General features: G+C 51.4%; 1 protein-coding gene and 1 long non-coding RNA gene across 6 annotated transcripts; one reads left to right on the forward strand and one right to left on the reverse strand.

The window, feature by feature from the left end:
* The first annotated feature begins 590 nt into the window (after positions 1–590).
* Positions 591–20,768, forward strand: LOC123652469. The gene is made up of 3 exons (XR_006741823.1): positions 591–730; positions 2,774–2,778; positions 20,758–20,768. It is a non-coding gene; the product is annotated as an uncharacterized LOC123652469 (long non-coding RNA).
* On the reverse strand, positions 2,142–27,687 carry LOC118720821 (WT1 interacting protein). 5 transcript variants are annotated; one of them, XM_036441184.2, is made up of 8 exons: positions 26,802–27,682; positions 17,373–17,474; positions 7,817–7,884; positions 7,604–7,666; positions 7,314–7,459; positions 6,257–6,308; positions 5,531–5,599; positions 2,142–2,426 (listed from the first exon to the last, which is right to left on the reverse strand). In XM_036441184.2, exons 1-8 carry the CDS (start codon positions 27,469–27,471, stop codon positions 2,289–2,291), a joined length of 1,308 nt encoding a protein of 435 aa, XP_036297077.1. In that variant the 5' UTR covers positions 27,472–27,682; the 3' UTR covers positions 2,142–2,288. The 5 variants fall into 5 exon arrangements, with proteins under 5 accessions (XP_036297077.1, XP_045438523.1, XP_036297078.1 ...); XM_036441185.2 differs by having other exon boundaries at positions 2,145–2,426; positions 7,314–7,444; positions 26,802–27,676; XM_045582566.1 differs by lacking the exon at positions 2,142–2,426 and adding an exon at positions 2,433–2,585 and having other exon boundaries at positions 26,802–27,687.
* Between the last annotated feature and the right edge of the window lie 152 nt (positions 27,688–27,839).

Raw genomic sequence — 27,839 nt, forward strand, 5'->3', positions numbered from 1 at the left:
CTTCTCCAGGGACACCTCCCCATCTCAGAACCACCTCTGCGTATAAACACTCCCTTCCTCAGCCCGCCAGGGGGCCTCCCAGCCCAGGCCCCAGCCCAGCAGACAGCCCTGGCTGCCACTTCCCCTCGCATTCTCCGCAGACACTCCCGCAGGTCCGTCCTGCTGCCCGGCGCCCCCATGGACGGTCCTGCCAGCAGAGACCATCTGGCACTGAAGGGAAGGGAGGGCAAGAGCAGCAGCCGAGAGCAGGCTCAGGTTCCCACAGGAACCAACGGACTGAAGTCGCCATTTCCCGTGAAAAGCACTGACTTCCCGGGCAGCCACAGGGCAGCTCAGCATAAGCCACAGTGGGCGTCCAGCCTTCCCAATGCTGATGTCCTTCAAGAAAAAAGTGTCCTCTACATAAACCACAGTGAGGTCACCACTCTCAAGACACTGGGACACCTTCCCCCCACTATTCTAATGTCTAAAAGGCAGACACATATAGGGAGGTTTTAGAGCCGTTTATACAAAAATAGTTGAACTACAATGCTTTTACCACCTGAAAATATGACATACAAGTGGACATTTGTAAGTTTCTTGTACCTTTCCTAAAAATAACAACGGTGGGCCACGTTTTAGAAGAAAACTATATTCTTTTAAAGAAAATGAAAACATTCTCAAAGGAAAAACTTAATTTAAGTCAAATCATAGCGTTGGTCCTGGAGCCCAATCCAGTGCTTTCCTGCAGGTGCTCCCCGCTCTCCGCCAGCGGCTGGGTGCTCCGCCAGCGGCTGGGTGCTCCGCCAGCAGGCTGGGTGCTCCGCCAGCGGCTGGGTGCTCCGCCAGCGGGCTGGGTGCTCCGCCAGCGGCTGGGTGCTCCGCCAGCGGGCTGGGTGCTCCGCCAGCGGGCTGGGTGCTCCGCCAGCGGCTGGGTGCTCCGCCAGCGGGCTGGGTGCTCCGCCAGCCGCTGGGCTCCCGGTTCTTCTCCGAGGCTGAAAGGTGGTGTGGGAAGTCCCAGCCGGGAGCCGGGGCGGGGGCCGGGGCGGGAGCCGGGGCGGGAGCCGGGGTGGGGGCCGGGGCCGGGGCCGGGGCGGGGGCCGGGGCGGGGGCCGGGGCGGGAGCCGGGGTGGGGGCCGGGGCCGGGGCCGGGGCGGGGGCCGGGGCAGGGGCCGGGGCGGGGGCCGGGGCCGGGGTGGGGTTGTGGCTGAAAACACCCACTGGAATCACCGTGCCAAATCCCAGTGACCAGAGGCCAAAGGCAGGGCTCCCTTGCAGGCCCCACACCGGCCTGTGGCCCCACCCAAACAAGGCACACACTGGCGGGCAAGCCGCTTAGGAGACAAAGACATGCGCCCCTTATGCCACCCACCGCCTGCCGTCCGCACCTGCTCCCAGCGCTCTGCACAGGGCCCTGGCCCATTCTGGACAGAAAACGCTCCATCAGGCGGTCTGGGAGCCTGGCCCTATGGGGGGGGGGGGATCTCAGGACATAAGGCCTTGGTAGGGCAGGGTGGGGAGGTGGGCAGAGCCCGCAGGAGGGAAGCGGCTGGAGGAGGCACAGACGGTGAATAAATAGAAGTAGCTTCGCCGTGGGGCCGGCCCCTCGGACAGCAGCTGGGCGGCAATTGGGGGGGAGGACGCTGGAGGAGGGGCGTCTGCGCCACCCTGGCCTGGGTCACCCATCCCACCTGCCCTCACACACACACACACTCACACCCTCACACCCTCACACACACACACATTCACACACACACACACACACACACACACACTCATACACACACACTCACACACACACACATACATTCACACACACACACACACTCTCACACACACACACACTCATACACACACACTCACACACACACACACTCACACACACATACATTCACACACACACACACACTTACACACTCATACACACACACACACTCACACTCTCACACACACTCACACACACACACACTCACACAATCTCACACACATTCACACACACACACTCTCACACACACACTCACACACTCACACACACACACACACTCACACACACACACTCACACACACACACACACACTCACACACACGCACTCACACACATGCACTCACACACACTCACACAATCTCACACACATTCACACACACACACTCACACACACACACACACACTCACACACACACTCTCACACACACACTCTCACACACACACTCACACACACACACTCACACACACGCACTCACACACACGCACTCACACACGTGCACGTGCGCAGGGCCAGGGTCGGGCCCCAGCCCCTCAGGCCGGTAGCTCAGAGCTGGGTGACGTGCACAGCAGGGGCGGGCGGCGCAGGCCGGAGGCGCCGGAGGTGGCAGCGCCGGCACAGCAGGTGGCCCTCCAGCGGGTAGCAGCGGCGGCCGTCCTCCCCGCTCAGCTGAAGCCCGCAGTCCTAGGGAGAACACGGCCCACCTCAGGGTGCTGGACGGGGCGGGACCTCAGGTGACGGGTGTGGAGCAGATTGGGAGGCTCTGGTAAACGTCCAGCGGACTCCGGCTTTATTTTCGGGTGGGGCATCAGGAGCCCGGGGTGGGACACATGGAACTGGGTGCTTCTTGGAGGAGGACATAAAACGTGACAAAACAGATTACATCTCCCTAGGAGCACAGAAAACTAGGAGAGGAGAGGGCAGACGGCTTGAGCATGAAGCTCCAATACAGAGAAGAGGCCTGGCTGGCACGGCTCAGTGGGCTGAGCATCTCCCATGCACCGAAAGGTCGCCAGTTCGATTCCAGTCAGGGCCCGTGCCCAGGTGGCAGGCTCAATCCCTTGTCAGGGGTGCATGCAGGAGGCAGCTGGTTGATGTTTCTCTCTCACACAGATGTGTCTCTTTCTCTCTCCTTTCCTCCCTCTGTAAAAACTATTTTTTATTTTTAAAATATATTTTTATGGATTTCAAAGAGGAAGAGAGAGACAGAAACATCAACAATGAGAGAGAATCACTGCCCAGCTGCCTCCTGCACGGTCCACACTGGGGATCGAGCCTGCAACCCGGGCATGTGCCCTGACCAGGAATGGAACCGTGATGTCAGCCGACACTCCATCACTCAGCCATGCCAGCCGGGCGCTCTAAAGTCAATGTAAGCCCTAGCTGGGTTGGCTCAGTGGGTAGAGTGTTGGCCTGTGGACTGAAGGGTTGGTCCCAGGTTCAATTCCTCTCTGAAATCAATGAAAAATATATTTTAAAAAATAAAATCAATTTTAAAAGGAAAAGCGATTTGAGGGGAAAACCAAAGGGAAGAAACCAAAAATGAATGTCCTAGGGGCACTGGGACCAGTCAGCGCGCAGAGAGCTGCGGGAGGTTGGGGCGGTGACACTGAGAGGTGTCAACGCCTGGGCCAGTGGCCGTAAGAGAAATGGAAGAGAGAAATCGGTGGTATCAAGTGAACAAGTTCTGCTCTGAGTCCTTCATCAAACTGTTTTCTCTCCGTGCTGTACTTTATAGGCTAATTTTGTCTGTCTGTTTAACAAGTTATGTGACTGGTATGTGACGGCTGTAAAAAAAAATATATATATATGCAGGAAGTGTGAGGCGCAGCCATGGAGGAGGTCAGAGACGGTGGAACACAGGCAGGACCAATTGGACTTCTTCCTTCCTTTGCCTCCTACCTCAAGGAGGCGCCAGAGCTGAACTCCTGCCTCCCGTTACCCAAAGGCCCTGAGACCAACACCTGCCTGCCCCCACAGAAGTGAAGGAGCTGGAAGACTGCGATGGAGCCTCACGGTCCAAGCCACGCGTTTCAAGTGTCCCCCCACCCCCACCCACCCCCGTCCTGACATCGCCCCCTGACTGGGTCCTGCTATTCATTATCACACACCAGAGAGGGGAGGAGAGAGGGGCCTAGAGACTCTAGTTCCCATCTAAGAGCCACAATCCCGAGGGGCTGGTGGGGGCCACCTACCGCGTGGCCCGCTCCTTACCCTAGAGATTGTGCTTAGCGATCGCCAGGGAACGCCGCCCTGTCCGGGACCGCAGAGCAGGATCCGTCACTGCTGAGGGGGATCCATGATCCTCCCCCCGTTCCCCGCTCAGGACTCCTGTTCCCGCTGGGCCACTTGCCCCACCAGGACAAGTGGTTCCCATGGACCTTTGATGACTGAAGATTTCTCCCTCACACTCCCCCTCCTGCTCTTCCCAGGGCTCTGAAACCCAACTGCTCCCCCAGGTTTGCTCCTTTCCTCCTACCTCCTCACTCCCTCACTCGTGGCCTCCCCGTGTGGCTGCTTTGCCTCCAGCATCTCCCAAACATGGCTGCTCATGAGCCCTGGCTCCTTCCTGGAGGTCCCCCCCTCCCCGTTCCTCCCCTGGCTTCCCAGCCGTCTGCAGGCTCGGGATGGGGCTGCTGCTTCAGGCCCTGACAGGAACAAGGACTGGACTCCCCATCCTGCTTTTAATAATGAAAAGCCAGGCAAAATACATGCAAAATGGATTCTCAGACCCTAGGCCACAGGCAAGGCAAGCGGTGATCTCCGAGAGAAGGCGACCCTACCCCCCAGGGCCGCCCAGAGCGCCCACTAGTCCTCTTGGCTGAGGAGCAGAAGCCGAGGTCTGGTAACCACAGGGCAGAGCATCGGAGAGGGAAGGGCTGTATACGCCATGACTCCCAGGTTCCTGTACCTGTGACCAGAGCCTTTGAGCTCCAGCACATCTACCTGCCGCCTGGGCATCTTTATCCAGGTGTCTCCAGCTGCCAAAAATGAGGGCATCTTACTTATCCCCCCCCCACTCCATTCACCCTCACTCTCTCCTGGGGTTCTAACGGACACCTCCCAACCCCCAAAGTCCCACATCCAATCACTGACCAAACCCAGTCCTTTTTACTGCCTAACCATCCCTCAGCTCGATTTCCTCTCTGAGCCCAGGACCACAGCCCTGACACCAGCAGCCTCTTCAGAGAAGCCCAGCCCCGTCCCTTTCTTCCCTACATTCTCTGCAGGGTGCTGAGTGCGCTTTCTAAAACCCACCCTTTCTGATCATTCTCCACTGCCCAGGTAAGTCCACACTCCTTAGCTCATGTGGCCTTCTGTCCCCAGCTCCTGCCAACCTCTCTAGTGATACAAACAACACACACACCTTCACACCTAAGCACGTTCTGCTTCGATTATCTGAAAATGCCTCCTCACTGCCTCCTTGGCTCTTATTCACCTTTCAAACCCTCCAGGAGTCTTCCCCCATTTTCCAGGACCCCCTACGTGCTACAAAAACTCCCCTTGTTGGCAATGATGACCTGTAGAGACTGCCCGAGTCTCTGCCTCCCCCATGGGAGTAGGGACTATAACCTATGTCATCCACAACACCCCACACACGTTAAACTGTTAGGAAACAGGTTGAGAGAGAACATGTCTGTGGACTGGCTCACTGGGGTGGGGGGTGGGGGGGGTGGGGGGGAAGACAGGGAGAATGGGTGAGAAACCATAACAGAGGGGGTGTGCTCACAGAACACCTAGAGAGAAGGGAACCGCCCAGCCTCCAGCCTCCGGGAGGACAGGCTCACCTCACAGTGATAGCACTCCACATGATAGTCTCTGTCCATGGACACCACCCGGATGGTTGTCTCACAGCCCTGGAGGAAGAGATGGGGTTCACACACAATAAGCAAGCTGGGGTTTGAGGTGAATTGTGCATGGGGGCACCTACCTAGCCCGGGTGCTGTGTCACGGTAGATGTGCATTCGTGCCTGTGTGACACTGACTCAGGGACGGAATGGGCATCAGTAGACGCACATGAATGGATGTGCATGTGCCAAAAGCATGCACACGTGTCCACGCGAGCCATCACGTGGGTGTAAACGTGCAGGTACATATTCTCTTCAGTTCTTTGGAGTCAGGAGACCACTGCCAGTCCTGCTTCCCCAGCGTGGGACAGAACCAGCACATGTGGGAGGCCCAATGCCCGGGAGAGCTGCACTACCCAAGGGGTCTCCTGCACAGACTGCCCACCTCACCTCCTCTCCCCCCCACACCTCCACTGCAGAGTGAGAGACCCAGGGAGCAGTCCTTCCTTCCACCGATGGGCAGTGCAGCCGAGCATGGCGAGCAGCAGGGACCACCACTTCCCTCTAACTCGCGCTGGCACACCACGCTCCGTACCCCTGGGCACAGACCCACCCCTCAGCCCTGAGCTCACCCCTCCCACAGGGGCCAAGAGCTGGGGCTGACGCAGGCGGGGCCTGGCCCCCGCTGGGCCAGCCACCTCATCATCTCCTGGTGAGCGGTCTTACCTGTGCAGGGAGAATAGGACGAGCACAGGAGGCACATTTTGGCGCAAAAGCCCTGGAAAATAAAGGAAACCAGAAGTGACCCGCTGAGTGGCCACAGGCCAAGGACACAGGGCAGGCCTGCCCACAGCAGCCCCATGACCTTGCCCACCGCTTCTGCCATGCCTTCTTGGCACTGGCCCTTTATCTGACTCTCCAATGCCCCTCCTTCCCATCCCCTCCTCCAGGGTGGCTTCAGGGTCCACTGAGCACTCTCCCTCATGTTTCCTGCAAGGTCCCTGCCCCCGAATGTATGGACCGCCCCAGGTATGGACCGCCCTCTAGCTGAGATGCCTTCAAAGCTGGCTCCACACTGAGTAACAGGACCTACGCCAGGTACCAACCCCAGGCATGGCAGCAACACGGGACCAGAGCTCCGAGGGCTGGGCCTGGAGTCACAGCAGGGGAGAATGGATGGCTGCTCGCGTGAGTACCGGACAGGCAGGAAAAAGAACGTGTGGAGGCCCCTACCCCCACCCCAGATAAGGATGCCTGGCCAGGGACAGACGGATAGAAGCGAGGTATGGCACAAGGGGAGTCCTCAGCACTAGGAGAAGGGGAGCATGCAAGGAAAGATGGGGAGAGAAAAGACGTGGCTGGTGGCTGAACCATCAAGAGATCTGCAGTCTGACCCAACCACTGGGCACACAAGGGGAGGCTGGAGTGAAAAGGTCAGGGAGGGAGAACGAGCCCTAGCTGGGTTGGTCAGTGGTTAGAGCATCGACCCTCAAGACTGATGGGTCACAGGTTCGATTCTGGTCAAGGGCAGGTACCTCGGCTACAGGATCGATCCTCAGCCCTGGTAGGGGCATGTGCGAGAGGTAACCCTCGCTCTCCCCACCGCCCACTTCCCTTCCTCCCCGTCCCTTACATTCTCTTTTAAAAAAATGAACCGAAAAATATCCTCAGGTGTAGATTAACAAAACAAACAACAAAAAAGAATGGAGACCACAGACAGGCGGGCCAGGAAATGTTTCCAGGGGAAGCAGAAGACACAGCGGGAGTCACGCCGGCCACTCACGTGTGATAGTCTCGGACACAGTAGATGTTGTTCTCCGCGTCCACGGTGAAGGGCACCCCGTCCAGGCACTCGTTGCACACGGAGCACCGGAAGCAGCCGGGGTGATAGGACTTCCCGAGGGCCTGGAGGATCTGGGGTGGGAGGCACTGCAGGGTCAGTGCAGGCGGAGCTCAGCACCACCCCGGACTGGCTCTGGCTCTGAGCCCCTGGCAGGTCTGCAGCAGGTGAAAAGGGCGGGCTCCTAAGTCTGCCCACGCCAGAGGGCTCCAGGAGGCTGGGGAGGTTCTCACCATCTCCATGATGAGGTGTCCACACACGCTACACTTGTCAGCCGTTTGCTGGAACCCGGAGTACTAGCAAGGGACACAGGATCCAGGGGGTTACGTGACAAAGGGGCACCCTGCCCAGCCAGCACCTGCCTCCTGGCCTCAGGTCTCCGTAGGAATCAGGAGGGTCCCTGCCCTGCTCCACCCAGGGACCAGCCAGTGCTCAGCCTGACTCACCAGGAAGTCCTCCTGGCAGTACACTTTCTCGCCCACGTTGTAGAACGCCTTCCCACGAAGCCGTCTCCCTGCAAGGACGAGGGTCGAGAAAGGGTCCCTGGGCCGCTGGAAACCAGGGAGGGGTCCCTGCTGCCATTTCTCAGGACCCTCCTCCAACAGACCAGGAGCGGATTACAGACAAATTTTAAGTTTTCCCTTTAATGTGATGTTATCATCATTATACGAATTAATTTAAGTGTATTTTCAATTATAGTTGACATGCATTAAATTAGCTTCAGGCGTACAGCATGGTGATTAGACATCTGCATTACTTACAAAGTGATCACCCCAGTAAGTCTAATTCCCTGACACCACACAGTGTGTACAGTATCACTGGCTATGTTCCCTATGCTGTGCTTTATTTCCTTGTGATTCTTCCGTAACCATCAGTATCACTTCTTATTTCACCTTTTACCCAGCCCCCAAACTCCCTTCCAACTGGCAACTATCAGTCTGTTCTCTGAGTCTATGACTGTTTCTGTTTTGTTTGTTGCTATATTTTAAAATATTTTAAGTGAATTATAAGGTATTTATCTTTCTCTGTCAAACTGATTTCACTTGGCATAATACCCTTTAGATCTACTCATGTTGCAAATGGTAATACTTCATTCTTTTTGATTAATATATCATTATCCTACATAGTAAAGCGGTAATATGCAAATTGACCCTCACACCCTCACAAGATGGCTGCCTATGACCATCAAGGGGTTAGTGAGACAACCAAATGACTTAACAAGCAGGCAGTGTGGGGCAACCAGGCCAGCGGCGGGGGGGAGGGGGGGGAGGGGGGGGTAGTTAGGGGCAACCAGGCAGTCGGACAGGTGAGCGATTAGGAGACAGTGATACAGGATTGAGAGAGGGATGTTCCACTGCCAGTCAACCTGCAGTCAGACATCCCCCGAAGGGTCCCAGATTGGAGAGGGTGCAGGTTGGGCTGAGGGGGACCCTCCTCCCGTGCACAAATTTTGTGCACCGGGCCTCTAGTATATTGTGTACATCACACTTTTTTATTCACTCATCTACTGATGGGCACTTTGGGTGCTTCTTGGCTGTAAATAATGTTGTAACAAACACAGGGATGCATTTATCTTTTCAAATTCGTGTTTTTGGATTTCTTTGGATAAAAAACCCCAAGTGGAATTGCTAGGTCATGTGGTCATTTTAATGTTTTACTGTTTTCCCTGGGGACTGCACCAATTTAGAATCCCAGCAGTGCACAAGGATTCCTTTTTCTCCACATCCTTCCCAACACTTGTTTGTTGATTTATTTGTGACCGCGTTTCTGACAGGTGTGAGGTGAGAGCTCATTGTGGTTTCCATTGGCATTTCCCTGATGATTAGTGCTGCTGAGCATCTTTCCATGTAGTAATATTTTTTAGGGCACTAAGTTTTATTTTTGGGGGTGGGGGAGGACACCACACTTCAGCAGCGATTAGATATGTGAGTAAGCCGCAGGCCGCACTGAGGACAAGAGGGCACTCCTCCACCAGGACGGCACTGCGAAAGCGCACAGCTGACCGCAGGCATGAGGTGATGCCGGGAACCAATTCCAGCATGTAATAAATACAGGAGTTTCATCAAAAGGTTGGTGAAGCCCAAACCAGTGTGGCTCAGTGGATAGAGCGTCACCCTGCGGACTCAAGGGTCCCAGGTTCAATTCCGGTCAAGGGCATGTACCTTGGTTGTGGGCACATCCCCAGTAGGGGATGTGCAAGAGGCAGCTGATCATTGTTTCTCTCTCATGGATGTTTGACTCTCTCCCCCTCTCCCTTCCTCTCTGTAAAAAAATTTAATAAAATATATATTTTTTAAAAGGTTGGTGAAACTTGGGCAGCTTAACAAGGGTGACCACATATGTAGTTTACTTGTTGTAAATGGCACTTCCCCCAAACCTGAATAGGATTGTCTGCTGCCAGACAGCTCAGGGCGTTTTATTACCTCCTGTGGCCAAACACCTGAACAGCTGTAGGCTATTCCCCAAACTGGTAATGCTTCTGTATACCCTTTGAAACCTTACCCATTGATGTGTATATCTCCACTTTGCCTTGGGACAAATTGTGTTTAACAAAAGCATGGGTCCTTAGACCCTTTAGCTCCTTTAGCTAAAGATCCTCTGACCCCCAATGCCTTTCAAAATTATCTTTCGTTGCCGAACTGGTTTGGCTCAGTGGATAGAGTGTCGGCCTATAGACTGAAGGGTCCCGGGTTCGATTCCGGTCAGGAGCATGTACCTTGGTTGTGGGCACATTCCCATTGCGGAGTGTGCAGGAGGCAGCTGATTGATGTTTCTCTCTCATTGATGTTTCTAACTCTCTATCTCTTTCCCTTCCTCTCTGTAAAAAAATAAATAAATAAATAATATATATATATATATATATATATATATATATATATATATTTTTTTTTATTTTTTTTTAATTATCTTTTGTCTCCGGACTCTTTGATCATCTACTCGAAGCCCCTTTCTCCAGAATGCTGAACCCTTTGTAAGTCTGGGAAAAGAATCCCCACAAAGTGATATAGTAAATGCACTAGCCCTACTCCACAGGGCAGTAAGATATGGAAATGAACGTAAAAATTGGGAAGAAAAAGTAAGACTTTTTAAACACAGACATTATGTTATGTAGAAATTCATAAGAAATCTAAAAAAAAAAAAATCCCTAGAACATGTGAGTTTATCAAGACTGTAAGATAGTCAGCATGTGAAAAGCAAATATATTTTCATAGTCTGGCAACAAATGATTGGAAATGAACATAATTTTTAAAGTTACACTTATAATAGTATCCAAAAAATCCATAAATACTAAGGGATAAATTTATTGAAAGGCATGCCTGAACTTACTCTGAAAACTAAACTTTGCTGAGAGAAATTGTAGAAGACCCACGTGAACAGAGAGGCATGCCACTGCTGGCAGGCAGCGCTCCCTGGGTCGCCGCAGTCTGCACATCTTACACACCGAGCTTCAGGTTTCATTCTGGATTGTCTTTCCTCCTCTTTTTGTTTTCTGTTAACCTCACCTGAGGATATTTTTCCCACTGATTTTCAGAGAGCGTGGAAGGGCCCTAACTGGTTTGGCTCAGTGAACAGCGTGTAGGCCTGTGAACTGAAAGGTCCTGGGTTCAATCCCCAATAGGGAGTGTGCAGGAGACAGCAATCAATGATTCTCTCTCATCACTGATGTTTTATTATTTTTTTAAATATATTTTATTGATTTTTTACAGAACGGAAGGGAGAGGGACAGAGAGATAGGAACATCGATGAGAGAGAAACACCGACCAGCTGCCTCCTGCACACTCCACAATGGGGATGTGCCGGCAACCAAGGTACATACCCTTGACCAGAATCGAACCTGAGACCCTTCAGTCCACAGGTCTACGCTCTAGCCACTGAGCCAAACCAGTTTCGGCTCATCATTGATGTTTTCTCTCTCCCTTCCTCTCTGCAATCAATTTAAAAAATTTTTCAAATGACACAAAAATATACAAAGCAAATGACTTGTATTTTAAATAAATAAATAACAGAGAGTGTGGAAAGGAAGAAGAGACGAAGGGAGGGAAGGAAGGAGGGAGGCAAATCAATTGGTTGCCTCCTGAACATACCCCGACCAGGCCCAGGGATCAAACCTGCAACCCAGGTACGTGCCCTTGACCAGGAATGGAACCTGAGACCCTTCGGTGTGAGGGCCACTGCTCTAATCACTTAGCAACACCAGCCAGGGCATGGATTATCTTTCCAAGGACATCTGTGGAGCAAACTGTTTAGAAGGCAGAGGTAGCATCTCCCTCCGAAGCTCGGGGCAGGCTTGTTCACTGCCCAGAGTAATAAAGATGCGTTCCTCCAGGATGAGGGTCAGAGAGCTTTGCTGCCAGCCCATTATAAAATACCGGGGTTCCCTAAGCTCGGTGCTCCTCAGCCCTGACTCAGACCACAGCATGTGCAGCGTCCATCAAGGCCACCCCACGTGACCCCTGTGGGACTCAGGAGGGCAAACATGATGTGAACGTTAGTGACATGCGTGCAGCTTGCGGTGCTGAGAGTCTGCCCAGGCGGCTCATGTCTTCACTCAGCATCCGTGAAATGGGGCAGGCTGACTGGTCAGCTTGCAAGTAGGAAAAAATCTCTCTCAGACCCTGAACAGCCCCTGACAACCATCTTCATGGCTTCAGATGCTGCTTTTAGTTCTCCCCAAATTGATCTATACATTCAAATGCTTTCTTTTAAGAATAGCTAAAATTTATTTAAAACCAATAAAATACATTTTAAGACAAAACCTCAAGAAACAAAAGCTTAGAATTTATACAAAAAATAAACACTAGTTTGATAAGATATAGAAAAAATGAATTATTACACAACTTGGGATTTGAAATAGTTTAACTGAAAATGGATATGAGCCCCTTTTTTCTCTATTTTGCCCAAACAAAATGCCAGCACTCATTTGTGTGTGTGTGTGTGTGTGTGTGTGTGTGTGTAAACTGACATGCCAATTTTGAAATTTATATAAGAAAAAAAAGTCGAAACCAGTTTGGCTCAGTGGTAGAGCGTCGGTCTGCGGACTGAAAGGTCCCAGGTTCGATTCCGGTCAGGGGCATGTACATTGGTTGCGGGCACATCCCCGGTAGGGGGTGTGCAAGAGGCAGCTGGTCGGTGTTTCTCTCTCATTGACGTTTCTAGCTCTCTAGCTCTCTCCCTTCCTCTCTGTAAAAAATCAATAAAAATATATTAAAAAGAACATCGAATAGCCAAAATAATCTTTTTTAAAAATATAATCTTTTTTTAAATATATATTTTTTATTGATTTTTACAGAGAGGAAGAGAGAGGGATTGAGAGTTAGAAATATCTATCAGCTGCCTCTTGCACACCCCCTACTGGAGATGTGCCCGCAACCAAAGTACATGCCCTTGACCAGAATTGAACCTGGGACCTTTCAGTCCGCAGGCCTACGCTCTATCCACTGAGCCAAACTGGTTTCGGCTAGCCAAAATAATCTTGAAAAAAAGACTGACAAAGCGGGAAGACTTATAAAACGTCCTATATTAAGACTTACAGTAATCAAAGACAGTGTAATAATATTGGGATGAGACAAAAAATTGGTGGAACAGAACAAAGTCCAAAAATAGACCCAGAAATATTTCAACAAACACACAAGTGGGAAAACAAAGTCTTTTTCAGCACATAGTACTGTAACAACTGAATATCCATGTGGAGAAAGAACAAAATTCAATTTCATACTTCACAACATACACAAAAATTAGTATGAAGTGAGTCATCAATCTAAACATAAAAATGGGAAACCTAAAGCTTCCAGAAGAAAATAATGAAGACTATCTTTATGACTCAAAGGAAGACAAAAAAAAATAGGTCACCAAAAAATAGTAACTATAAAACAAACAAAAAACTGACACATTGGATTTCATCAAAGTGTGAAATTTATCAAAAAATATATCATTAAAATGTTTTTAAAATCACACTAGGAAAAAATATTAACAAAACATATGTGAGCCCTAACCTAACTGGTTTGGCTCAGTGGATAGAACGTCGGCCTGCAGACTCAAGGGTCCCAGGTTCTTTTCCGGTCAAGGGCATGTACCTTGGTTGTGGGCACATGCCCAGTGGGGGGGATGCAGGAGGCAGCTGATTGATGTTTCTCTTTCATTGATGTTTCTAGCTCTCTATCCTTCTCTCTTCCTCTCTGTAAAAAAACAATAATATATATATATATTTTAAAACATACATATGAAAAGAATTTGTACTTAGAAAATATATATTTTCCTAAAACTAAATAATGAAGACAAATAACTCTAAATTTAAAAATGGAACAAAAGACGTGAACAGACTTCACCAAAGATGATATAAATGGTCAAACAGCAGACAAGAAGATATTCAACCTCATTAGTCCTCTGTGAAATGCAAATTAAAACCACAATGAGATACCTCTGCGCACCTACTAGCCTGGCTTAAACTAGCCCACCCGTGTGGTTCACTGGCAGAGCATCAACCATGAACCAGGAGGTCACGATTCCATTTCCGGTCAGGGCACATGCCCAGGTTGTGGGCTTGATCCCCAGTAGGGGGTATGCATTCTCTCTCATCATTGATGTTTCTCTCTCTTTCTCTCTCTCTCTCTCTCTCTCTCTCTCTCTCTGAAATCAATAAAAATATATTTTTTAAATGGCTTAACTTAAAAAGACTAAAATACCAATTGTGGGCAAATATGTAGAACAACCCAACTCGCTTATATTTCCAGTGGGAGTATAAAATGGTACAAGCGATTTGGAAAACAGTTTGGCAGTTTCTTATTGAAGTTAAACATACACTTGGCCTATGACCCAGAAATTCCAGTTCTTGGAATTTACCCAAGAGAAATGAAAACATTTGTCCACAAATGACCTGTACAAGAATGTTCACAGCACAATCTAGTATCTACCCACACTTAAATGGATAAATTGTATTCATACAATAGACTCCTAATCAGCAATAAAAAGAAGTGAGTTACAATTCCTTTAGTCTATGTGTAACATGGACAAAAAAAAAAAAAAGACACGCTTATAAAAAAATCAATCACAAAAATAGTACATACTACATTACTGCATTTAAAAGATGAAACTACCGTTTCCCAAAAAATAAGACAGTGTTTTATATTAATTTTTGCTCCCAAAGATGCGCTAGGTCTTATTTTCAGGGGATTTCTTATTTTTCCATGAAGAAGAGAAGAATATGGTATACATTTATTGTTAAATGAAAATAAAGGAAATTTATTACCTGTATACGGTACGGTAATATGGTAGTTGTCAACACAAACCAGACAAACTGTGAATCCTACAGTATCAAGAATTTACTCATTTATTCAATGACAATCATGTCATCATCTTCTGGAATACCATAACAATCCAATTCCTGAATTTCCTGGTGAATTTCTTGTGACTCCATTTCTTTCAGAATCAGTGGACCAAATCTCTCATGTTTAGCCTGGGGGGGCCTTATTTTCGGGGGGATGCCTTATATTTCACTCAGAAGGAAACCTGTAAGTAGGTCTTATTTTCGGAGGATGTCTTATTTTCGGGGAAACGAGGTAATCTATGGCGGCAGCAATCAGAACACTGGTTAGGTGGATGTGATGGGAAAGCAGACGGGGAAACTACAAAAAATGCAAGACAGAAGTTTCTGGGATGTTTATGTTCTATATCTTTGTTAGGGTTGTCAGTTACATAAATATAGACACTCATCCAAAATCTTTTTCCTATAGCTCTGAAGCACCGTCCCTTACACCAAGGGATGGCAGGTTCAGTCCCTGGTCAGATATGTGCAGGAGTTAACCAATCGATGTTTCTCTCACCCTGATGTTTCCTTTTCTTAAAAAACTGCATGCCCACTACTGGGAATCTAGCCCACAGTCTGGGTATGTGCCCTTACAGGAAATTGAACCAGAGACTGCAAACAACTGAGCCTGCCCAACCCCCTCTCTCTAAAATCAATTTTTTTTTAATGTGTTTGATGTCATACTTAAGATCTGTTTGCTGTACTGTATGTAAATTGTACTCAGTTAAAAACAAAGATAAACCTAGGGCATCTGTGCTTGAGTAGGAGTGCTACAAGAATGATGGGGATATGTCAAAGGGCACAGGAGCCAACTGGAAAGGAGTTAGTCTGGCCCAGTGCATCATAAAGAATAATGACTGGCCCTGGCCAGTGTGGCTCAGTTGGCTGGCATCACCTTGCAGTGAGAGGTTGTCAGTTCAATTTCTGGACAGGACACATGCCTGGGTTTGGGGCTCTATCCTCAGGAGGGGGTTGCAGAAGGCAGCTAATAGATGTTTTCCTCTCCCTCCCCCTTCCTCTGGTTCTAAAAATCAATTTTAAAAATCTTTTTTTTTAATGTCTGTATTGCAACACATTGCATGAAAAGCCCATGAGTATGTAAGAATACTCACAAAAGAGCAAAATACATTTCGCCCATCTAAGTTTAAAATTTTTCCTTAATAGAAAGGTTTCAGACGTTCCCTAGGGAAATGCAACTTCAACACAGACCTCAACAAATTCCCACAGGCATATTCCACAATCAAAAATTATAAAACACATGCGAAAACAAAGTCTCATGACTGAGAGTGAGGAGAAACAGTAAACAGTAGAAATAGGACTTCAAAAGAATCAGATACTGGGACTATTAGATGCAGAATACACAATAGGTATGTTTAATATGCTTACAAAATAAAAACAGATGTTTACAACATGAGACTACAAAGATTTTTCAGGAAGAGCATTAAAAGCAGTAACTATAAACAAAGAATAATTATATTTTATTAAGAATTGCTTTTCAGCCAAGACCGGTTTGGCTCAATGGACAGAGCGTCGGCTTGGGGACTGAAAGGTCCCGGGTTCGATTCCGGTCAAGGGCATGTACCTTGGTTGCGGGCATATCCCCAGTAGGGGGTGTGCAAGAGGCAGCCGATCGATGACTCTCTCTCATCGATGTTTCTAACTCTCTATCTCTCTCCCTTCCTCTCTGTACAAAATCAATAAAATATATTTTTTTTAAATTATTGCTTTTCATCAGAAGACTTCATTTGGAAAGTAATGAAGCAAGAATAGATTAGGAAAAGAATTTATAACAAATATATCCAACAAAGATCTTTTATCCAGGACATGCAAAGAATTCCTACAATAATGGAAAGATAAGTGTTTTTCTGCAATGGTAAAAACAGCTTCTCAGAATGATCTGATGTAACACGTGCCTATATTATACTTTAATAAAATATTAAAATGTTTCATGTAAATTAATGAAAGAGGTCTACTTCTGGGCAAAGCTTAAAAGGATGTAAAAAATCAAGAGTGCAGATTTATTATGTTGGTTGGGTTATAGTTACTTTTCTCTTTTATAACTTTGTCTAGATTAAATTACATTTATAGTTCATAGTGTGCGCAAAATTCAGATAAAAAAGTAATTGCAGCTGAAACCGGTTTGGCTCAGTGGGTAGAGCGTCGGCCTGCGGACTGAAAGGTCCCGGGTTCGATTCCAGTCAAGGGCACGTACCTTGGTTGCGGGCACGTTCCCAGTGTGGGGGGGTGTGGGAGGCAACTGATCGATGTTTCTCTCTCATCGATGTTTCTAACTCTCTATCCCTCTCTCTTCCTCTCTGTAAAAAGTCAACAAAATATATTTTTTTAAAAAGCAATTGCATGGAAAAGAAATATTAGCCCCATACAATGGCAGAAGGCATAGTATCCAAGAGCCAGGAGACTTCGGCACCTGCAGAGGATGAAGGCTGAAGCCCAGGGCAGAGAGGCAGCCTTTCCCAGTGGCTAGCAAACGGCTTCCCTCTGGCCCCACACCTCTCTCCGGGGCCCAGCAGATCTTCCCAGGGCTGTGAGCCTCTCAGGCAGGCCAGGCCCAGAGAGGAAAGGCCCATAACTTAGCCTCCTCCACACTTCAGCCTGGGTCAGAGCTGGCGGTCCATCTGCCTGGGACTTAGGTGCAAAGCAGTCCGATGTTCAAGAGGGGCCAGAAAGAGGTTACCCACCACAGGAGTCACAGACGAAGCAATCGGTGTGATACAGGCTCCCCATTGCCTGGCATGCTTGCCTTGCTCCGTAGATACCAAGCCCACACTTGATGCAAATGCCTACGGGAGGAGAGGCAGAAAGAGCAGTGGTTAGCACCACGCCTGTGTGCTGGATAAACATGCATCCAGTTCCCCGGCCTAGTGCCGCCCACCCGCCTGATCGTGGGCAAGTGGACGTCTCGACCTCCATCACAGTGACCAGTGGCTCACACGGGGCAGCGAGGGGCCCACTGCTTAGGGTTTGCTGTGGCTGTTGTTTAGCAGAGCACCTGGCACAGAGCCATCCTGGCCACAAAAATCGTTATGACCTCTGCATTCCTACAGTCATCTGACCCTTCCCCCGTGACCTGCTCTTGGACTAAAGGAAAATCCTTTCTTCAGACTATGGACCAAAAGAATGAAGACCACACAGGCACAACCAGGGCAGAGTCCCGGACGCTCCCCAGCCACGCTGTCCTCATCTGTACCATAAAGTTCATTCATTCTCTGGTTCAGTCCGCACAGCAACAGCGATGCCGGCCACGTGCCTGCACATTGAGATGCAGAGATTCTGCAAAGCACCAACCAAGTCCCCACCTTCAAGGAGCCTGTATTCCAGTGGAGGAAGACGGACAACATCACACAAATAATATCTTAGGAGGAAGCAACAAGTGCTATAGGAAAAAATATACTAATTAAAAATATGTCTGAGAAAAAAGAAAAATATGTCTGTGTGTGTGATTTTTAAGGAGGGCAGTCAGAAAAATCTCTGATGCCCTGGTCAGTTGCTCAGTGGTTAGACCATCAGCCCTTAGATTGAAGGGTCACAGGTTCGATTCCCGGTGAAGGGATTGCAGGTTTGATCCCTGCCCTTCTTGGGGAGTGTGCGGGAGGCAACCAATCAATGTGTCTCTCTCACACTGATGTTTCTTTTTGTCTCCTCTTTCCTCCTTCCTGTCCACTCTCTCTAAAGAGCAATGGAAAAATATCCTCAGGTATCCTCAGGTGAAGATTAAAATAAAATAAAAGGCTCTGGTGAGGTGACACCTGAGCAGGCTTCTGGGAGTACTGGGTGGAATCAGAGACCATCCCTGGCAGCACAGGGTGGACATCCAGCAGTCAGGAGAGGGGTAGTAAAGGGCAGGATAACCAGCCCTAAGGGACTCTCTGACTAGCCCATAGGTGGCCAGCCACACATCTGAAGTCCCTTTCTGCCCTAGTCAGTTTGACTCAGTGGATGGAGCATCAGCCTGCGGACCAAAGGGTCCTGGGTTTGATTCTGGTCAAGGGCATGTGCCTGGGTTGTGGACTCATGTGCCTGGGTTTTAGGGGGCATGCAGGAGGCAGCCAATAGATGATTCTCTCTCATCATTGACATTTCTATCTCTCTCTCCTTCTCCTTTCCTCTCTGAAATCAATAAAGATACATTTTTAAAAAAAGAAAAAGTCCCCTTCTCAGTTACCGAGGGTGTCCCAGGCCCCAAAGGGCCTGAAGACAGGCTCCACCACCCTCTGGACCCAGTCTTCTGGCTGCTCTAGGACATGCTGCCCTCGCCCTCTCCCTCCTGCCTTCGACCAGACCTCTCTCTTTAACCTTTACCCATGAGCAAGCCTCTTCCTTCTTAAAAACTCCCTCCTCCCCATCAGCCATCCCATTTCCCCTTCCTCAGTCACTGAAGCAAGCACGGAAAGAATCCAAGATGGCTGCACAGGTAAACACCTAGCCACAGCCGCACACAAAAATTTCAATAAAATACAACTAAAATATAAAATGGACATTATCCAGAACTACAGGAAAGTTGACTGACTGGAAATTCTACAACGAGAAGCAAGGAGAAAACCAGAAGGAAGCGCGGAGGAGCTGTAAAAGCCAAAGGTACAAAGACACGCGGCACGCGCAGAGAGGACGGAGCAGGAGAGGAGGGCGGCTGAGTGACTGGCTGGTGTTCCCTAGTGGGAAGGAGATAAAAGCTCCGACTGTGCTGGGCCCCAGTTCCGACTGCTCTGAACCCCAGTTCTAGGCCAGACCCTGGGGACCCAGGCTCCCACAGAGGGAGCTGGGCCGTAAGGCAGAATCCCGGGGGAGTGGCGAAAGGTCCCGGAGGCGCGCACATTGTGCGCAGAGAAGGGACGGTTGGCTGTGCCGCGTGATTGCCCTGGCAGGAAGGAGACAAAAGCTCCAGACTGCTCTGAACACTACCTCCAACTCCACTTCCAACTGAACTGAACCCGTTTCGGGCTCATTGGGGGAGATTTTGGCCCCTTCTCTGATTGAGTTCGACACCCCTAGCCTAGACTGTTTGGCAGCAGGCGAAAATCAAGGGCACCTTTCTCTCAGAAGTGCTTGCAGCGATTACTGAAGGACCTGGGGATTACTGAGACTCAGGAACCGCATAGGGCGGGGCTGACGGAAGCCAAAGCTGTAGGCTCCACCCTGAAACTCCGACCCATCAGGGAAGCTGCAAAAATGCCGAGACATCGAAATAGATCACAAATGAAAGAAATGGAGGACAAAAAGCAACTGGATATAGAGTTCAAATCTACGCTTATAAGGTTTTTCAAGAATTTCCTAGAAAAGGCCGATAAGACCTATGAGGATATGAAAAGGGATCAACTAGAATTAATAAGGAATCAACAAGAAATGATAAGGGATCAACAAGAAATAAAGAATATATTGTCTGAAATAAAAAATATTATACAGAGTCCTAAAAACAGAATGGAAGATCTGTTGACAAGAATCAAGTCAAAGATTTGGAACATAAAGAGCCAGAAGACACTCCTCCGCAGAAGCAAGAAGACAAGAGAATCCAGAAAATTGAAAATAATGTAAGAAACCTCTGGACAGCCGAGACCGGTTTGGCTCAATGGATAGAGCGTCGGCTTGGGGACTGAAGGTACCCGGGTTCGATTCCGGTCAAGGGCATGTACCTTGGTTGCGGGCATATCCCCAGTAGGGGGTGTGCCCTACTCTCATCATGTTTCTAATTATCTCTCTCCTTTCCTCTCTGTACAAAATCAATAAAATATATTAAAAAAAAAAAAAAAGAAAGAAACCTCTGGACAACTTCAAGCGAACCAACATCAGAATTATGGGGGTCCTAGAAGATGAGAGAGAGCAAGATATCGAAAACATACTGAAAGAAATAGTGACAGAAAACTTCCCCCACCTGGGGAAAGAATTAGACTTACAAGTCCAGGAAGCACACAGAACTCCAAACAAAAGGAATCCAAAGAGGACCACACCAAGACAAATCATAATTAAAATTCTAAGAGCAAAAGACAAAGAGAGAATATTAAAAGCAGCAAGAACAAAGCAGGTAGTTACCTATAAAGGAGCACCTATACCACATGTGTCAAACACAAGGCCCGCGGGCCAAATCCGTCCCGCCAGGCCTTGCAATGTGGCCCGCACCACGCTGTCATCACTGCACTCCGCTGCGTTTCCATCACAATGACAGTTTATGACTGTTCAGTAAACCATTCAGCCCGTGATTTAGGCTGGATTTTAGATTTTGGCCCCTTCTCTGATTGAGTTCGACACCCCTAACCTATACGATTGTCAGCTGATTTCTCAACAGAAACCATGCAGGCCAGACGGGAATGGCAAGAAATATTCAAGGTGATGAATAGTAAGAACCTACAGCCAAAGATAATCTACCCAGCAAAGCTATCACTCAGAATCGAAGGCCAGATAAAGAGCTTCACTAATAAAAAAAAAAGCTAAAGGAGTTCATCACCACCAAACCAGAATTATATGAATTGCTGAGGGGGGTTCTTTTGGAAGAGAAAGTAAATAAAGATAAAAATTATGAACAACAAATACGTAACTTTCAACAAGTGAATCTAAAAACCAAGGAAATTAAAAAAAAAATCTGATGAACAATATTAACTGTTGAATATAATAGAATCAGAGGTATGGAAGGGGAGTGAACTGACGATTCTTGTGGAAAAGGGGAGAGGGGGATGTGGGAAGAGACTGAACATAAACTGTGCACCTATGGATGAGGACAATGGGGGGTGGGGAAAGGGCAGAGGGTGGGGTGGGAACCTGGTGGAGGAGAGCAATGGAGGGGGGGAAAGGAACATTTGTAATAATATGAACAATAAAAATTTATTTTAAAATAAAATAAAATAAAACATTAAAACAAAAAAAAGAAAGCAAAGCACGCTTAGCCCACACTCAGTCATCTAACTGTGCAAGTCCGTGACTTCCTGTTCAGATATTGCCAGGAGACCTCTCCTCATGGTTTCCAGGAGAGACCTGCACCTGCCTTCTGGTTCCTCTCCCTTCCTGTCCTGTCTTGGGTCACCCATGACTGCTCTCCCAAAGCCATACAGCTCTGAGCAAAAGACAAAGAGAATATGTGTCTTCTGGGTGGCTGGTGGAGACCAGGTGACAGGAGAGCCAGGGCCGCCAGCAGTCGCAGCCATGCCTCGGACCTGCGAACAGTTACCGGGTGGAATGCAGGCCCAGCACCGCTAAAGATTCTAATTTTTCAAGGAAAGTCAGACATATGGATTTGTGTGTAAAATCTTTCCACACTGAAATTAATTCCTAACTTAAATGTTTTGAAAATGCAGCCAAGCAGGCCTCTCTGAGAAGTCCCAGCCCCTCTCCACGCCTCTGCAGAGGGCTCTGCCCCAGCCAGGACCTCTCTCCTCAGTCCCTGCTCCACCTCCCAACGGCCCCCACACCCCTTCAGGTCCAGAACAAAGGTCCAGGGTCCCCACAAAACTGCCCTTGCCCTGGCCAGTTGGGCTCAGTGTATAGAACATTGGCCTGTGGACCAAAGGGTCACGGGTTCGATTCCAATCAAGGACACATTCTTCCGCTGCAGGTTCTCCAGCCCCAGTAGGGACACATGTGGGAAGCAACCAAGCAATGAATCTCTCATTTTAATGTTTCTTTCTCCCTCACATACCCTCCTCCCTCTCTTCCATTCTCCCTAAAAATCAATGGAAAAAATATCCTTGGTTAAGGATTAAAAAATAATGAAAATAAAACTGCTTCTGCCTCTGGTTCCTGCTCAGGAAATGGCACTGTTGGATAGCCAGGTTTCAGGGAGCACCCAGGGATCTCTCTCTCTCTCTCTCTCTCCTCCAACTCTGAATTTGGGCTCCTCTGTTCCCTAATCTTGACTTCATTCCTACCCTCACTCCCACTAGCCTGATTCACCATCATCAGTTCTCATGCCAATGGTTATTTCAACAGCCTCCTCCTGGTGTCCCAGCCTGGCCTCCAAAACACATCCCAAAACGTGCAGCCAGACCTTCTTTCTAAAATGAAAATGACTCACTCTCACACCTTCACTCTTGTCCATGTACTTGAAAGTCTGACCTTGTCACTCCTCTAAGTTGCTGGACTATGTGAAGAAATGGAAGTCAGCTGCCGTGGACCAGCTATGACCTTGCAGCATTAGGTTTTTGGTTCTGTTTGATGTTTTCCTCAATATGTGCCTGCATCACTTTAATAGAAATATTCTGAAGGAGGAGAACCAAAGCGTGAGGTACCTCAGGAATTCAGGGAGCAGAACACGCCAACGGGACGGACTCCCCCTGTGGGATGCCGCAGTGAGGTCCTGGCAAACACCCACTGGGCCGGGAGTCAGCGGGTCACCGAGTGAGGGGATATCAGGGGCGGATAAGCAAAGACGTGCCAACCAGACACTCAGGTGAGAAGATGAACGGCCCACCAGACCCCATGGCCATGTAGCTTTGCGTTTTTTATTTTTAATGAAAGACCTTTCCGTATTTACAACCAAAAGAAAGGGCCAGCGGGGAAAGGAGAGCTGAAGGTGGGGTTGGAGACGAAAGAACCCTCGTCCTCAGATCTGGATGTGCCCTCAGGAGTCTGTGGGGAAAGGAACAGGAAGCCACTCGGGAAGCAAGCTGCTGACCTCCATTTTCTCAGCAAAGTAGGAAAGGCAGGGCTGGAGGAGACAGGAAGCTTCTGAGGGAATGAAAGAGGGACTAAGCAAGGCTTAAGGAGATGGATGGCGCGAAGACCAGGAGACCATCACTCCATTCCCTGGCAGACAGACAGAAGACCGTCACTCTGTCCCCTGGCGGACAGACAGCCAGGAGACCGTCACTCCGTCCCCTGGCGGACAGAGGACAGACAGCCAGGAGACAGTCACTCTGTCCCCTGGCGGACAGACAGCCAGGAGACCATCACTCCGTCCCCTGGCGGACAGAGGACAGACAGCGAGGAGAAAGTCACTCCGTCCCCTGGCGGACAGACAGCGAGGAGACCGTCACTCCGTCCCCTGGCGGACAGAGGACAGACAGCCAGACCGTCACTCCGTCCCCTGGCGGACAGAGGACAGACAGCGAGGAGACCGTCACTCCGTTCCCCGGAGGACAGACAGCCAGGAGACCGTCACTCCGTCCCCTGGCGGGACAGAGGACAGACAGCCAGGGAGACACTATCACTCCGTCCCCCGGCGGACAGAGGACAGACACGCCAGGGAGACCGTCACTCCGTCCCCTGGCAACAAGAACAGACAGCCCAGCGAGACCGTCACTCCGTCCCCTGGCGGACACAGGGACAGACAGCCAGGAGACCGTCACTCCGTCCCCTGCGGACAGAAGAAGACAGACAGGAGACCGACAATCTCCGTCCCCCTGGCGGACAGAGAACAGACAGCCAGGAGACCGTCACTCCGTCCCCTGGTGGACAGACAGCCAGGAGACCGTCACTCCGTCCCCCGGCGGACAGAGGAAGACCCGCCAGAGACCGTCATCGTCCCCCACGGCGGACAGACAGCCAGGAGACCGTCACTCCGTCCCCCGGCGGACAGACAGCCAGGAGACCGTCACTCCGTCCCCTGGTGGACAGACAGCCAGGAGACCGTCACGCGTCCCCCGGCGGACAGAAGACAGACAGCCAGGAGACCGTCACTCCCGTCCCCCCGGCGGACAACAGCCAGGAGAACCGGCACTCCGTCCCCCCTGGTGGACAGACAAGCCCAGGAGACCGGCACCCGTCCCCTGCGGACAGAAGACAGACGCCAGGAGACACGTCACTCGTCCCCCGGAGGACAGAGGACAGCCAGGAGACCGTCACTCCGTCCCCCGGCGGACAGACAGCCAGGAGACCGTCACTCCGTCCCCCGGCGGACAGACAGCCAGGAGACCGTCACTCCGTCCCCCGGCGGACAGAGGACAGACAGCCAGGAGACCGTCACTCCGTCCCCCGGCGTGCAGAGGATAGACAGCGATTAGAGGGGTCAGAGGTCCCAGTGGCATGTAGGCCAGTCAGAACTGAAGACCAAGGGCAGCAAAAACGGGTGTGGCGCTGGGAGGGGTGGCTGAGAAGGCAGAGAGGTCATCTAACTTTCCCAGCCTCCGAGGTTCAGTGGTTGAGCCTCAACCCAGGAACCAAAAGGTCAACAGTTCGATTCTGGTCAGATCACATGCCCAGGTTGTGGGGGGCCATGCAGGAAGCAGCTGATGGGTATTGATGTTTCTCTCTCATCGATGTTTCTATCTCTCTGCCTTCCTCTCTTTCTAAAAATAAATAAAAACATTTGGGGGGGCGGGGGCTCCAGAAGCTTGAGGCTGTTGGCTGGCTAATGGCCATGGAACTTGTTGAGCGATGGGACCGTTCCAAAGACATCAATAACGGCAGAGGGCCCGGGGTCAGTGGTGCCGGTGCCCAGGAGAGGAAGGGATGGCACAGCACGAAGAACACATCCTGAGGACGAGTTTATCAGACATCACCTGAGCTTAGGCTCCCCGCAGACTTCCTTGTATAAGACTTTGTATTACTAAGTTTGAGGAATATAAAATTGCCACTTTTATAGTTCTAAAATGTCAAATATTAGCAGATAAATTTCAGCAGTTGAAGCAAATAGTTGCCCTTTTTTTTTTTTTATCCTTAACAGAGAATATTTTTAATTGACATTTGAGAGAGGAAGGGAGCGAGAGAGAGAAACACCGATCAATTGCCTCCTGAATGTGTCACGACTGGGTGTGTGCCCTGACCAGGAATTGAACCCAAGATATGTTAGTCCACAGAACAATGTTCCAACCTACACTGGCTTCTCTTGAAAAATAAAACCCACAAAGAACTATCCTCATATCATCACTCACCTTCCCCTTCCACGTGGCTTCATGGGCCAGAACTGAGTGGGGCTCCCTTAAGAAAGAGGACCCGCTATCCCCTATGGCCTTGGGCCTTGGGCCCTTCACAGCTCACATCACCCGCCTGGGTGCAGCCACCTCAGCCTCACACACAGACTCGTGTGTAGCTGCGAGGCCCACAGAACACCCCGCTAGTTTCTGCAATGGGCGGGGACAGGAAGATGAACAGCCCTCTGCAGCAGAGCAATGGAAAGTCTCTTTAGAAGACAGTCCCTGCTTTTGCTCCTGGCACCTGCCAGGCAGGAGAGGCAACAGGTTCCTACCTCAGCTCCCTGATGCCAGGCCATGCCACAAAAGCCAGGCCAGAAATTCTCACCTATTGTTCCCAATGAGCCTGAAACCTTTCCACTTTTCCCTCCAAAGGCAGGCCACACGCTCCCTTGCACCTGAGCCCTCCCTCCTGGGCTGCACCCTGGGGAGGGTAGTGGAACAGTCCACATCTTTACTTGCCTTGTCTCCTTTTGCCCACATTCTTCCCTCTCCCTGAAATGCCCCATTTGACCTATCACAGATAGCTCCTCCTCCCTCAGACCCAGTTCAGAGCATCCCCAATGAATGCATGACCCCCAGGGCAGCCTCAGTCCCTGGCAGGACAACCAGTAGCCAGCAACCCTGAAGCTGGGAGCCTCAGCTTTCCTGCTTATCAGTAAGGGAGGGAAGGAAGCACTCTCCCAGGCCTCTGCTCAGAACCTCAAGCCTTCGAGTCCTAAGCACTGTCCAAAGGACTGACAGGGATCTGAGAGGGTCTGGGTTAGACTGGGCAAGAGACTGTCAGAAACTGGTGAGCTTTGCAAAAGCTGCCAAGGATTCTCTTTGGAAACATCCCGTGTACAAAGCACAGCCCAGAAGGAGGCAGCCCATTAGGACTGGCTTGGTCCCCTCTTCCTCAAGGTGGACTCTCCCTCCTTCCCACACGCTACCTCCAACAGCTACCATCATCAGAGCCTCCGACCAAGCGGCCCCGGTGGTACCTGCACCTCCACCGCCCGCTACTGTCCACACCTGCACCGCTGGGGCGAGGAGCGCCGGGCGGGCTGGGTCACAGAGTATCGAGCGGGACTGACAGAGGCAGTGCCAAGGATTAAGAAGAAATGATCGGAAATGGCTCGTTCTGCTTATTAACACGGCTTTTTCTCCCGTTAGGATAAAGGCTTCCATTCACTCCCCCGAGCCCGTCCTCCAGGTGGGAGAGCGAGGCGCGGGCGGCGCTCCCTCTCCCGCCGGCACAGCCCGGCCCGGCCCCGCAGCCGGCCGGCCGCTCACCGAAGTAGTCCCGCGCCGAGCGCGCCTCCAGCGCCCGCTCCAGCTCCCGGGTCAGCGCCTCCAGCCGCCGCTCCGCCGCGCTGGGGCCGCCCTCCCGGCCCGCGGGCAGCGGGAGCGCAGGCAGAGCGAAGGGGGCCGGCCCGACGGGCTCGGGGCAGCGGGTGGCGGCGGGGCCGGCGCCGGGCAGCGGCCAGTCGGCGTAAGCCCCGGCGGAGCCGCGGGAGCCGAGGCTGGACACGCTGGAGCGGGCGCTGCCCGCCGACGGCGGCCCCGGGCCGGGGCGCGGGTCCGAGCGGCCGGAGCGCGGGCTGCCGTGGCGCTGGTCGTAGCCCAGGCTGATGCCGCTGGAGCGGGCGCTGCCGCCGCCGCCGCCGCCGTCCGAGCCCGCCAGGCTGAGCCGCGGGCTGCCCGCCGGCTGCGCGCTCAGCTCGGGGCCGGCCGCGCGCCGCGGGCCGCGCTCCCCGCGGCTCAGTCCGTCCGTCCCGGCCTCGGGGCCGCCGGCGCCGCCCTTCCCCCGGCGGCCCAGCGCCAGCGCCGCCTCGTCCCCGGGCCCGGGCCGCGGCCCCCGCCGCCCCCGGCCCGGAGAGTCGCCGCCCGGCTGCGGCTCCCGCAGGGCCAGCCCGGCCAGGAGCGCGGCCGCCTCGTCCGCGGCCGCCCGGGAGCGCTGCATGGCCCGGCCCGCCGGCCTCGGCGTCACCTCCGCCCGGGCTTCCCGCCGCCGCTCCGGCCGCGCCGCCGCATCGTCCGCCCGAACCGGAGCCCGCCCGGGACCCCCGCGCGGGGCGGGGCGGGGCGGGGCGGGCAGGCGCGGGGCCCGTCGCTCCGCCGGCCACGCTCGGCCCGGGGTCCGCTCCGCGGCGCGCGAGGCGGAGGAATGCGCTCCGAGCGCCGGGCGCGCCCCCTCCTCCCACCGGGCGGAGGGACTCCTTTGTGGGGGCAGGAATGCGAGGAAGGAGACGGCGCTGCGGCCGCTGGAATGTGGGGGAGTGGCGGCGGCGGCGGCGGCGCCCGGAGCGTGGAGGGGCGCAGGCCGGCCGG

The sequence above is a fragment of the Pipistrellus kuhlii genome, unplaced genomic scaffold, assembly GCF_014108245.1.
Source record: "Pipistrellus kuhlii isolate mPipKuh1 unplaced genomic scaffold, mPipKuh1.p scaffold_m20_p_17, whole genome shotgun sequence".
Taxonomy (NCBI): Eukaryota; Metazoa; Chordata; class Mammalia; order Chiroptera; family Vespertilionidae; genus Pipistrellus; species Pipistrellus kuhlii.